Source organism: Homalodisca vitripennis, chromosome 8 (genome assembly GCF_021130785.1).
Source record: "Homalodisca vitripennis isolate AUS2020 chromosome 8, UT_GWSS_2.1, whole genome shotgun sequence".
Classification (NCBI taxonomy): domain Eukaryota; kingdom Metazoa; phylum Arthropoda; class Insecta; order Hemiptera; family Cicadellidae; genus Homalodisca; species Homalodisca vitripennis.
The window spans coordinates 28,387,136-28,399,752 of record NC_060214.1 but is presented as its reverse complement, the minus strand read 5'-3'; the positions used below and the strand labels follow the sequence as shown (position 1 = coordinate 28,399,752).

Here is a 12,617-nt window from a genome sequence, read left to right as displayed (position 1 = left end):
TTGTGTAGTTTGAGATAATTTTACGATTTTGTGTATGAACATTACTTTATAAAGCATGTACTCATATAAAAGACAAACTGACATGTTTTTACCATATTATGTATTAAAGCAGTCGTACAATTAGTATAAACTGTCGCTCCAACACCGAAGAGAGGCAGCCATAACGTCATTTGCTCTGTGAGTGATGTTGTGTGGTGGCGTTCCCAATGAGGCCGCCAGACTGGTACACCTGTTTCTCTTTTCACCATGGTCTGCAGTTGTAACACTATATTATTCTAGCAGCCAGTCATAAACACGGTCTTGAATATTTAAAAATAGTTAGGCTATGTATTACTGCACTGAGCATGTTTCAATATCCAGAAATACTAAATATTTGTTGTGAATTTGTAATAAATAATTGAAGTCTTCCATGTGTGAAAGTTTGCAACTGATATTGTCTTCCATTAACTAATTGTTAGTTAGAAAACTGATGTCTTCCATAAGTGTTAAGATCTGTTTTATTAGTTACAGTTTTAACTTGTGTTTAAAGTTTGGAAATGCTATAATAATTTTTAATCGATGTTGAAAATCAAAATATTAAGTTGTACTTTATGCATTTTTATTAACTTTAGTTGTAAATGTCAAGTACAAATATATTTTAATGTAGAAATGGTTGTTTGATTTGTAACCTTGTGTAATTGATTTTTTATATGAGGGCTATCCACAACGTAGTCTTTTTTGTTGTTTTTGTATAAACAAAGTGTACTATCTAAATTTTAAAGAGACACTAAAATACTACTTTTCAACACAGTTACCATACAAGTTTAGGGACTCATCATAGCAGTGAACTAGTTTTGAAATTCCGGAGTTATACAATTCTGCCACCTGAGACTTCAACTAGCTAATTTGCTGTGTGTGGTCGAACATTGCTGTGAAAAAACAAAATTTTCGAACTTAACTTTCCTCTGCGCTTGCTTTGTATTGCTCTTCTTAACTTTGCAAGGTTTCACATTACCTCGCAAAACTTATGGCTGAGCCATTTTCTAAGAAATCAACAAGAAAAACTCGTGTCCTGTCCCAAAAAACAGTAACCATAATTTTATGTACCAACAATGTTTGCATGGATTTTCTTTAGTTTTTAGGGGAGTGTTTGTGCCTCCTTGTGTTTTGTTTTGTCAACTCTTTAGACTGTAATTTGGTTTCGCGATTCACATGTTTTACTCAAGTTTTACTCCTGTAATGATTCGATTAAGCAGCGAGTCACCGTCTTTTTCGTAAGAACGTAGTAACGTAGTGTTACTGTTTTCTTGTTTCACTGAACGATGGCAAATGTCCGGAAAAATCCTGTTTCCTTCACAATCCTTCCATCGTCAAAAAATAACCTTTAAACAAAGAATTTTTCGTAAGTGTCTAAAAATGTCAATGAACAGCCATACACTGATTTTTATGGGTTTCTGTTTAGATGTTTGGTATCCATCTTGCACAAAATTTATGGTAACCTAACTTCTGCATTACAATTTTGTTTAACATAATCATTCAAATTTAACGAAAACTATGTGAGAGTTTTGTTATTGTGAATCGGCAGTTCTCTTTAATCTTCTCATTGATTTTAGTGACAATTTTATCAGTCACAATACATGTCCGTCAACTTCATTTGACATAATGCTCGCTCGGCCATTTTTCAACCTAATGCAGCACTGAAGCACTTCATCTTAAGTAACCACACTGTTTCCATAAACTTCACAGAGTTGGCGATAAATCTTAATTGGTTTATTGTGCTTAGCCACCAAGAACCATATTACCAACTGTACTTCACAACTCACAATTGTGTCACACATTTTAAACTGCTCTTGTAAAACAACAAGGAGCGACAGTACTCTCTCACTTGCACGGCTGGATAACCACTGAACGGAGAAATGCCCTGACATCAAAATGGCTACGATGGTACTGCCCCTAGCGGGTACAGAGTGAAAACGTCTGGATAGCACTCGTAGTTCTTTTGAGTTCTGAATAGGCGGGAAAATTAAAGTAGAAATGATATTAAAATGCCAAGAACAAAATTTGTTCTCAATTTATTTAAGGATTTGGAAACATTTGCATTTGCTTTGGAGTAACAAATCGTAATATCATCTCCAAGAGAAGAAGGTTGACCTTCATGACCCACTATGAAGAAGAGAATGATCCAGGGCTGGACACTGCTTGGAAGGGTAAAAGTACAGTTATGTCGTCACACCTCTCCCCTCACTACTCCCACCCTATGGACTGTCTCACAAACATAAAGAAGCCTCCAATGAAACCTTTGAAAAGCACTTAAGAAATTAGGTTATATTCTTCTTTCCTCCTTTTTCTCTCACTCCCACTTCCACAGCTTAAAAGTGACCATATCTGATCTTCAGATAATATGTATAAATATTTTGAACTGTTTCTACAGTGTCCCAGAACTCTACCAATATTTTCAGGTATTATTTTTGGACCAAAGGCAAACCAAAATATTTTCAAACTTTCCAAAACTCAATAATTGCCTAAATAGTCGCCACTCTGTTTTTTTTTTTCACTTTACTATTTCAAAATGGCTTGTAGTTTCTTTTGATTAAAACATAAGAAAATAAAATTTGAGTAATCCACAAAAATAGGAACTATTTAAATAAGGCTGTTAATAAATCCTTAATTTTTTTATTACAAAATAGAATTTTGCAAATATGGGCTACTGACAGTAATGTTAAAGATGTGCAATTATTAAAGTGACTAGGAATATTGAAGATTGATTGTTGAATATTGGACTGAAACTGTTCATCCAGCAATTGGTCTTTTAATTCAAAATTATTTTGGACTCTGTTATGATATAAAAACTTATGTAAATTCATAAATTAAGTTTTGTGTGTGTAGATTATACAAATTTTATTTTCTTGTTTTCATCAAAAGAAACCTAAATCCTGCAATAGCTAAGGATATTATGACCACAGTTCAACAATGTAACAATCAGTTGATTGCAGCAGATAAAATAAAACAGCTGATTGTTGTGGTCCACAAACAGTGCTTTCACATAATCAAAGTGGACATTGTTTAATGCTCAATCTTTAACAGCACATTATCTCCCTTATTTGTCAACCAATTTTCTTAAACTTGGTATTGTAATTAGATTAAATTAAAACAAGAATTTGTAATTAAATTGTCTAACTAAAATATAATTATTGTGGCTTTTTTATTATACATACTTTTAAGCTATTTATGCTTAGATTTTAGGGAGCTGCCATTTTGAAAACAAAGCTTATGAAAAATTGACATTATTTCTGTATGTAGGCCTTTTCAGTTATAAAGGTATACACCTTTTCAGTTATAAATTTCAACTTATTACAATAAGCCGTTCTCAAACTAAAAATAGTGAAGTGAAAAACAAAATGGCAGTTATTCGAATAATTATTTAGTATTGGAAAGTTTGAATATGATATTTTGGTTTGCCTTTACTCCAGAAATAATACCTGAATATATTGGTAGAGAGTTCAAGGACACCCTGTATAATATTTTTTGAGGGAGTAATAATTATTCAACACACAGTTATAAAAAATAGAACCTTGTTTATTAAATTCATTTTGTTAACAATAATACTGTATTTTTCAAAACATTTTTCAACTTTGTTGAATAAAATAAAATAACAGTAGTAAAATATAAATAGTTTGCAACATTTCATAGCGGTAGTCAGTGCACAACATTTAAGGTCAGTACAGTTTTATTATAAATTTTTGTCCCTTAGTTATAGAAGAACATGACAGAATATTGTTGCATCATTCAACAAAAATATCTATGCTGCACTCTTAAAAATTATAATTTAACCGGTATAATTTACTGATTATAACGCTTCACAGGCATAGACCGTGGAAGTAGGCTACGAACATTTTTATTTTAAGTAATGTAACTGACAGTCATAAAAAAGAACAAGACGCAATTTATCCATGCAAAATAATTTGCACTTTGTTATAAAATAACACTTTAATTGCATCATAAATACCAAGAAACTAATATAAAACTCTCAATTGGAATAAACTTCCATAGTGTTTGTTGCACATTTCAAGTACAAAAAACCTACCTTTTAGATTTCTTTTATTATTATTAACACTTAACTGATATTAAATTTGAGATTTCACTGTAGGTCACCTCCATTATTAAGTAGTACATTATGAAACTGGCCAGATACTTTTATACAAGATACATATTTTGGTCCCCTTATTGGTATATCTATAGACTTGCTGGTAAGCCTTTACAAACCCGACTTTCGTCAAATGTTTTACAACCTTAAAGTACAATATAATAAAATAATAAGTAGAAAGATTTTAAAATACAAAAGAATATAAACTAATATAAGTATATTGAATATAATTTCAAATCATTACTATATCAAATTGTTCATCAACGTGAGTTTTTTATAATTTACTTATAAAATTCTTTTATTCTATTAACAATTTTTTCATAACAATTACATTTGTTTTTTTTTTTTCATTCTGTATGCATCTATTTATCGGTAATCTTATATTAGTGACATTAGTTTTATGTTACTTATTAATCTTGTATTGTGTAATGGATTGCCTCTGAGGTATAATTTTGAACATTGTCAACAAACTAGTATAGACTGTTAAGGCATACATATATATGTTGTATGTATGTATGTATTTATAACTCTTGTGTTAAATATTATATTATATATTTAAAGAATTCTTAACAAACAACCAGCATTTAAATTATATATCTCTTGATTTCTTTAATTTCAGTTAATTTTAATTGATGGAATCAGATTTGAAACACAATTGATAAAATGAATGTGTTTTGAAAGTATTGTTTTACAACAATCTATTAAATATCAATATACATTCTTTATGATTTAAAAACAATTATTTGTAAGTAGTTCGTAATTAAGTTTAAATTTTACATAAAAAACAATACAAAATACAATGCAAATGTAACTTTCTGAAATTATTAGCATCAACTTTTAGATAAGCAAAAACATCATAAATAATTCAGATCTTAAAGATGTGAGCCTCAGGTTTTACAACCTATCAGTTCCTAGGACCATTTCCAATCTTCTGGTAAGAAAAAAACCGAGTTTGGCATTCTATTCCAGGTATACCTCTTATGTGGTAACGCAACGGTAACATTCAATAAAAAAAGGAAATGTCATTTAAATATATATAATGCTGTAAAGTGCTCTTGTTCAGACGGAATGACACCCCCGGCACCGATTTCTACCTGTGACAAGGGTCAGGTTACAATCTCTAAGGGATAATGCAATGAATACATTCAGTCACAACCTTATGGGGTTACTTTCATATGGCTCTGCCACCAATATTGCATTAACTAGTAGATGATAATTACAGGACTATTTGGATCAACTTGTAACATGGAAGATAACTACATTTAACCCTTTCTGTACTGCAGATATTCCACATGTCATGTTATGTGGGATACATAAATGTATTATGTACTTGTAACATGGAAGATAACTACATTTAACCCTTTCTGTACTGCAGATATTCCACATGTCATGTTATGTGGAATACATAAATGTATTATGTACTTGTAACATGGAAGATAACTACATTTAACCCTTTCTGTACTGCAGATATTCCACATGTCATGTTATGTGGAATACATAAATGTATTATGTACTTGTAACATGGAAGATAACTACATTTAACCCTTTCTGTACTGCAGATATTCCACATGTCATGTTATGTGGAATACATAAATGTATTATGTACTTGTAACATGGAAGATAACTACATTTAACCCTTTCTGTACTGCAGATATTCCACATGTACTCAGTATTGTACATGTCATGTTATGTGGAATACATAAATGTATTATGTACTTGTAACATGGAAGATAACTACATGTACTGCATACATGTCAAAATACATAAATGTATTATGTACAACATGGAAGATAACTACATTTAACTCTTTCTGTACTGCAGATATTCCACATGTCATGTTATGTGGGAATACATAAATGTATTATGTACTTGTAACATGGAAGATAACTACATTTAACTCTTTCTGTACTGCAGATATTCCACATGTCATGTTATGTGGGAATACATAAATGTATTATGTACTTGTAACATGGAAGATAACTACATTTAACCCTTTCTGTACTGCAGATATTCCACATGTCATGTTATGTGGAATACATAAATGTATTATGTACTTGTAACATGGAAGATAACTACATTTAACCCTTTCTGTACTGCAGATATTCCACATGTCATGTTATGTGGGATACATAAATGTATTATGTACTTGTAACATGGAAGATAACTACATTTAACCCTTTCTGTACTGCAGATATTCCACATGTCATGTTATGTGGGATACATAAATGTATTATGTACTTGTAACATGGAAGATAACTACATTTAACTCTTTCTGTACTGCAGATATTCCACATGTTATATGGCAAGCAGTTTCATCTAAATGCGTAAGTGTTTAAAAAATGTGTAGAACAGTTTGTTTGTGAATAATAGTAAAGGTTTCTTCATAATTTTGTTTTGTTGTGTAATAGTGAAAATAAAAATTCTATTTTAAATATGTTTTAACAATTCCACAATTTAGATAACTGTTTTGCCTAATATAATTAATTCCCTTCTCCCCGATTTTCGGGCATTTTTTTTAAAGAATAAATAACTGATAAATTAAACATAAAATTCTATTGAAAATTTAATTCACTTACAAAATGAAAAATTATTATCAAGAGTGTAATTTTACATTATGATGTTCACATTGAGCGATCAATAGCTGTACTAAACTTAGACGTCATAGTGATTAAACAAAAATTTCTTCAATATAATATTTATACAAATCATTAAGAATAAACAATGATTGTAAAATACTTAGGACTTCAACAATAAATAAATAAATCTACTGAAAATAGGTTAAACCTTAGGTTTGTTATTGCAAACATTGTATAACGTTCATTATAACATCTTTTAGCAACAAAAAGGTAGTTTAACATTTGATCATAGATCATTATAAAATAGTTGTAAACTATTTTATATTTTGGGATGAAAAATACAAATGGTTAGTGTCACATTCATGTGAACTAGTATACCAAACAAAAAAACATTACATATAATATAATTTGGAACGTCCGTGGAACAAAATTTTAACTCTCGGGAACATCAGTAAATTTAAATAATAAACAAAATGTAGCTGTAGTACCGATTGTTTTATAAAACAATTTTGCACAACCTATGTGAGTGTAATACTGCGGCACTGAAAGGGTTAAATTTCTGCTAAAGCTAAAGTTGATGGCTCGGATAGTATTTTGTACTTAAGACAAACAGCATATTTTGTACCTATTGCATATAGCTATTGGGGATCACAGATCCATAATACTTCACCACACTTGACATATAAAAAAACTGGATGATGGAACACCACGACTAATTCAGTGTGATTGTTTTGTTACATTTCTGTGTTTATTTTTTTTTCAAAACTAGTACAATGAAATAACACAAATATCTTCATTTTAAACACCATTCTTGTGATTAGGCCGGTTTTTGATGGACAGAAATGTGAATGGCATGTATAACAATTTAACCAAATGGCACATATAAACATAAATCAATATAATGAATAATATTTCATTTTATTATTGAGAGAGAGCAGGTTTTTAAATTTTTATTTTAATCAGATTTGAGTAAAGGTTGAATATTCTCTTTGTTGATTACAAGATTAATTTATTTAAAAACTGTACAAAATTTGTGTTTTATTTGATCCAACTACCAAAATTCTAATAAAACAGATGTATGACAGTAAGTCAATTCAGGAATTAGAAGTAGGCCTATCATAATGTGACTCAACACCATGTATAATTAGCACATAGTTCACTTATTAACAATATAAATTTCTCCTTTAAAAATGGTTATAAAGATTACATTAACAATAGACAAATTAATTGGATTCAATCAACTTCTAAGGAAAGTTTTATTATGTTTTTAAACTAAATAGTTGTTTATTAAGTCCAAAATAAGAAAGTCTTGATACCTATTTGCTGTGGTAAAATATAAATATATAATAAACTTGTCAGTTGTTAAATAAATTATTAAAATGAATTACACTTTTGAATATTAAAATAGTACAAATTGTGAATTCAATTTATCTTGAACAAGATTCGTAGCTATAAAGAATTCTAATAATAAATATTGGTTTTTATACTAAACATAATAATTATTCAAAATTTCAAATACAACTCAAAACAAAGTACAAAAAATGGTATATAACCCTAACTCCAATCCTATTTGTTGAACAATGAAACTTTAGAGGTAAAAGTGTGCAAAAAGTACAATTCCCAAAGTTAATGGGCTTTTCTTATTTTTTAAATGCCTATTAATTGGCGTTATAGTTACTCAATTGGTCATACTTCTTTTTCAATTATATTTGTAACAAAGAATTATAAAATTCTTATTCTTATAATTTTGTACAAATGTTAGATAATTATTTTTTACAATTCATAACATTTCATTTTATCAGAAAACAGGCAAGATCGCTCATAATAAGGAAAACTAGTGAACAGTGGTGATGAACTTTGAGCTGTAACAAAACTCCTAACCTGTAGATAATGTAACCTGACCTAACTAAAAAACCCAAACCTACCCGTCTCTTTTGACATTCATTTACTTTTCAATTATTACTACAACCAAACAAACAAAAATACTGTTATTTAATTAAAAAATGTACTCTATAAAAAGGACTAATCAATTTATTTTCATTTCTAGATTCCCAAAAACTGATAATCATAGAATTTCTATCCAAAAAAATATTTTTACCTGCGTACATCATAAAATTAACACAAATATGAATATAAATAAAAGAGCTGATAAGGAAAAACAGTTGCTAACCTACTATATGTCAATAAACCAATTAATCCATCTAAACAAAACTGGAACTTTTGTTTCCTTTTTGGGGTTTGAGCACTGAAGGCTGAAACTAGTTAAGACTTCTGCTGAAAACAGCTGTTTATTGCCAAATTATATATCAGTAACAATGATAATGTAATATGTTTTCAAAAACATAATATAAACGAAAATATGCTTGCCAAGAAGCTAAAAAATCTGTCTTAAAACATAAAATATTTCAAGTACACAAATTAATAAATTGGTAAATCACGATTACCAGAAAAAAAGAAACTGAACAAACTAAAGAAGTTTCATTTATGAAATAAACTGCTTTAATTTCATATTATTTAAACTTGTTTAAGGTTTTATTTCACAATGTGAAAAGACAATTAAAACAAACAACCTGTACGTCACATCGTAGTAACTTATAACACAGCCATAAAGCTTAAAATCAAATACTTTACTTCTTAAATAAAGACTCTGCTATACCTAATAATGCTACAGATCTGCTACAAATTAGGCCACAGTCATGGTTGGCATGTTATGGCACGTTCTCGGCGAGAGAGGGGACACTGGTAAACTCGTCGATGGGCGTGTGCAACAGAGACTTGGAGGTCTGTGGGCTGAAGCAACCGACCAATCGCTGCAGAGTATACAGCGTCAGTAGGGGCACTGGTGACATGACTGCCACTGCCACTGGTACCACTGTACATCGACAACACAAGAGAGATTATTCCACTGTAACAACCGCCTTTTAAATCTAGTCTGTACGAAAGAACATGTTTTTCCAATTTTCACAAACGTTAACAAAATAAAAGAATATTTTCATACCAAAATACAACCAAAAAGATTTGTTAAAAATTTCAGGTAACATCAATAGACAATAGACATCTTTACCTACGCTGGTCTTGTTTTGCTCCGGGATGCAAACAACTTCAAGACAGTCTCAATTATTCTAAAATGCACTGATGGCCATCTTAATTGTAGGCCCATAAGAACAACAATGTTAAGCCTCGTGCACTTTTACAGCTTTCTTTTTAGTTGTAAAAGTATGGGAGATGACTTATATAATTAATACATATATGAACACTTTTTAGATACTTTTATAGTTTGTTCAGAAAAAAATCTCAACGATTGTACTTCATTCTTTAAACATTTAATAAGTATATATATATATATATATATATATATATATATATATATATATATATATATATATATTCTTATTTTTAGTTATTATATAACTAGTTATATAATATTTTTAGTTATATATAAAATATTATATATTTTTAGTTATTTATATATATATATATATATATATAAATATATATATATATATATATATATAAGTAGATATGAATGTGGGGTTTCTAGACCACTTTTGGGACAGACAGTAAATCAATAGAAATTCCTGTTTAAAGGACAATAAACGAATCTGTAAAATCAAACAGTAATGGAAAATACTGTTTAAAGGACAATAAACGAATCTGTAAAATCAAACAGTAACTCACGAATGAAAGATTACCGAATCTATAGCTGTTTGCTTCTACTTTCTAGAGCTGTCAAATCAATCTATCGGAAATGTCTGCTACGAATTAACGAAAAATCTTCTATTCTACAAAATTGATAGTAACACATTCTTTATCTTTAATAGTCTTTTTCCCAGTAACAATGAAGTGTAATTTATCATTTTTATTCAATTCTTTAATCTTTTTTTCATCCAAAACAGTCAAAAATCTATTTGGCAAATGTACTTTGAAATCTTCTAATTCTGCTATGATTGTAAGCCCGAATTTATCTTTCATTTTATCCAATGTCACAATTTTATACTTCTTATTTTCTTCTAATTCCATTAATTTCTTATATTCTTTGAACTTTAAATCACCAACCTCATTTAATTCCTTTAGTAGCTCCATTCCATGTTCCACCAGAAATTCACACGAAAACTAAATTTAAAGTCAATGATCATGTAAGAATTGTTAGTAAAAAAACAACATTTTCGAACAAATATAAGAACAATTGGTCAAGAGAAATCTTTGTGATTTATCAAATTAATAACACAGATCCTGTAACTTATAGTATAAAAGATTTAAACAATGAAGAAATAAGTGGAAGTTTTTACGAATATGAATTGAGGAAGTCAAAGCTATAATTTTTTGTATATAAATGGAGGCTCAAAAGAAATGTATAAAGTGTCAAGAATTTAAAGATTTGTCGAAGTTTTCTCAAGATAAAAGAAGCAAAGGTGGATTATACTATTATTGTAAAGTTTGTCGTAGTAAATATGAGAGAGAATTATACGATAAAATAGAAAAATTAACGTTAGAAGAGAAAAAAATGTTGCGTTTGTAAAGAAATATGGTTACCTTATCTTCAAAAACATTTACAGACAAAATATCATAATTCTAGAGTTTAATAAAATTTAGAAACATTTTCATCGTAAAGTCCAGATTCATTGATAAAAACAGTGTCAGGATGAAGATTGTTAAGGGGCCATTCGAATAGCCCCTTGTTTCTTGGGGTCTATGGGATAGACTCCTGTAATTTATACATTCAAAAGTTGTTTTTATCATCATTATCGACATTATTTATGATAGCTTGCCTCGTGTTTTCATATTCTAAAATTTCTGCAACATCTTTTGCTTTGAACCAAATTTCGTTATTTTCGTCAACAATTGTAAAAATTTCTGTATTATTGAATTTGAGTTGATTATTTATTAGATCTACAACTGTCTCCATTTAGATAGAAACATTTTTATTTCGAGAATAAAGGCCAGATTCATTGATAAAAACGGTGTTTTTTTGAAAGTTTGAAGGTAAGAACGATTCGTTCCCCCCTTGATTCATCATTCTTTCGACAATCTTAAATATATTGTTGTTTTACTCTCATTATTTAATAAATTTCCCTCAGAGTCTTGTATAGTTAGAACGATTTTTTGAATTCTTTTAATATTTTTTCTAATTGGAATATAATCGATTTCATTCGGTTTTTCACTGATTTTTGATCCATAAGCAACATTTGGGAAAAAAGTGTACAAAATTTCAGATTCTTTGTGTAAATGTTCGGTATGATTTTCAAAACTAGGTTCAACGAGATTGCAGTGCACTTCAATTACATCGAACGGTCTAAATTTTGGCGTTTTATTTCCTAAATATACCTGATTTGGCTCAATAGTTTCTTGAACAAACCCTAATAAATCTACAATAATTGCTGAAAACATTATTCTTACTGGTGATTTTATTTGAATTTTATTAGAGAGATAATTTTTTTGCATTTCAAACTTGTTTTCGTCAAAGTTTAAAGATTTATCTGATTGTTTGAATGTTTTCAGATAATTTTTAAGGGAATTTTTTATTTGATCGAAAGTATAATATCCTTTGTTTAAACCATAATATTTTGTTACGTTCTTCTCACTAAATCCTATACAATAAGGAGAACTTTCACTAATATTTATTACAAAATTGTCAGAATAAAAACCGCTTAAACCGATGAAATAATTTGATTCTTCCTCTAAATGAATAGGATGTTCCAAGTTTAAAAATAATTGAGAGCTTTCTGAAGTCAACTTGAACAGCTTCATTTTCGCTATTTAAATGGAGAAATTTTTAAAGCAAAAAGATCAGATAAAACTCTAAACGTTTGAAGAAAATAAGAAAGATCAACCAATCAGATTGTTAATTGTTGGTTCAAGTGGATGTGGAAAAACAACTTTATTATTGAATTTTATCTACAATAGGTTGATTCCTTATT

The 12,617-nt window shown here is 29.2% G+C and overlaps 1 protein-coding gene across 4 annotated transcripts in view; it reads right to left on the bottom strand.

Annotated features, from left to right (window-relative positions):
* Positions 1–6,063: 6,063 nt before the first annotated feature.
* Positions 6,064–12,617, bottom strand: part of LOC124367445 (P3 protein-like) — a 68,703-nt gene continuing 62,149 nt past the window's right edge. For 3 of the 4 annotated variants that reach the window (XM_046824263.1, XM_046824264.1, XM_046824265.1), the window contains one exon: positions 6,064–9,571. In XM_046824263.1, coding sequence (XP_046680219.1) covers positions 9,408–9,571 — 164 coding nt within the window. In that variant the 3' untranslated portion in view covers positions 6,064–9,407. The remainder of the gene's footprint in view (positions 9,572–12,617) is intronic. The other variant, XM_046824267.1, reaches the window with a different exon arrangement.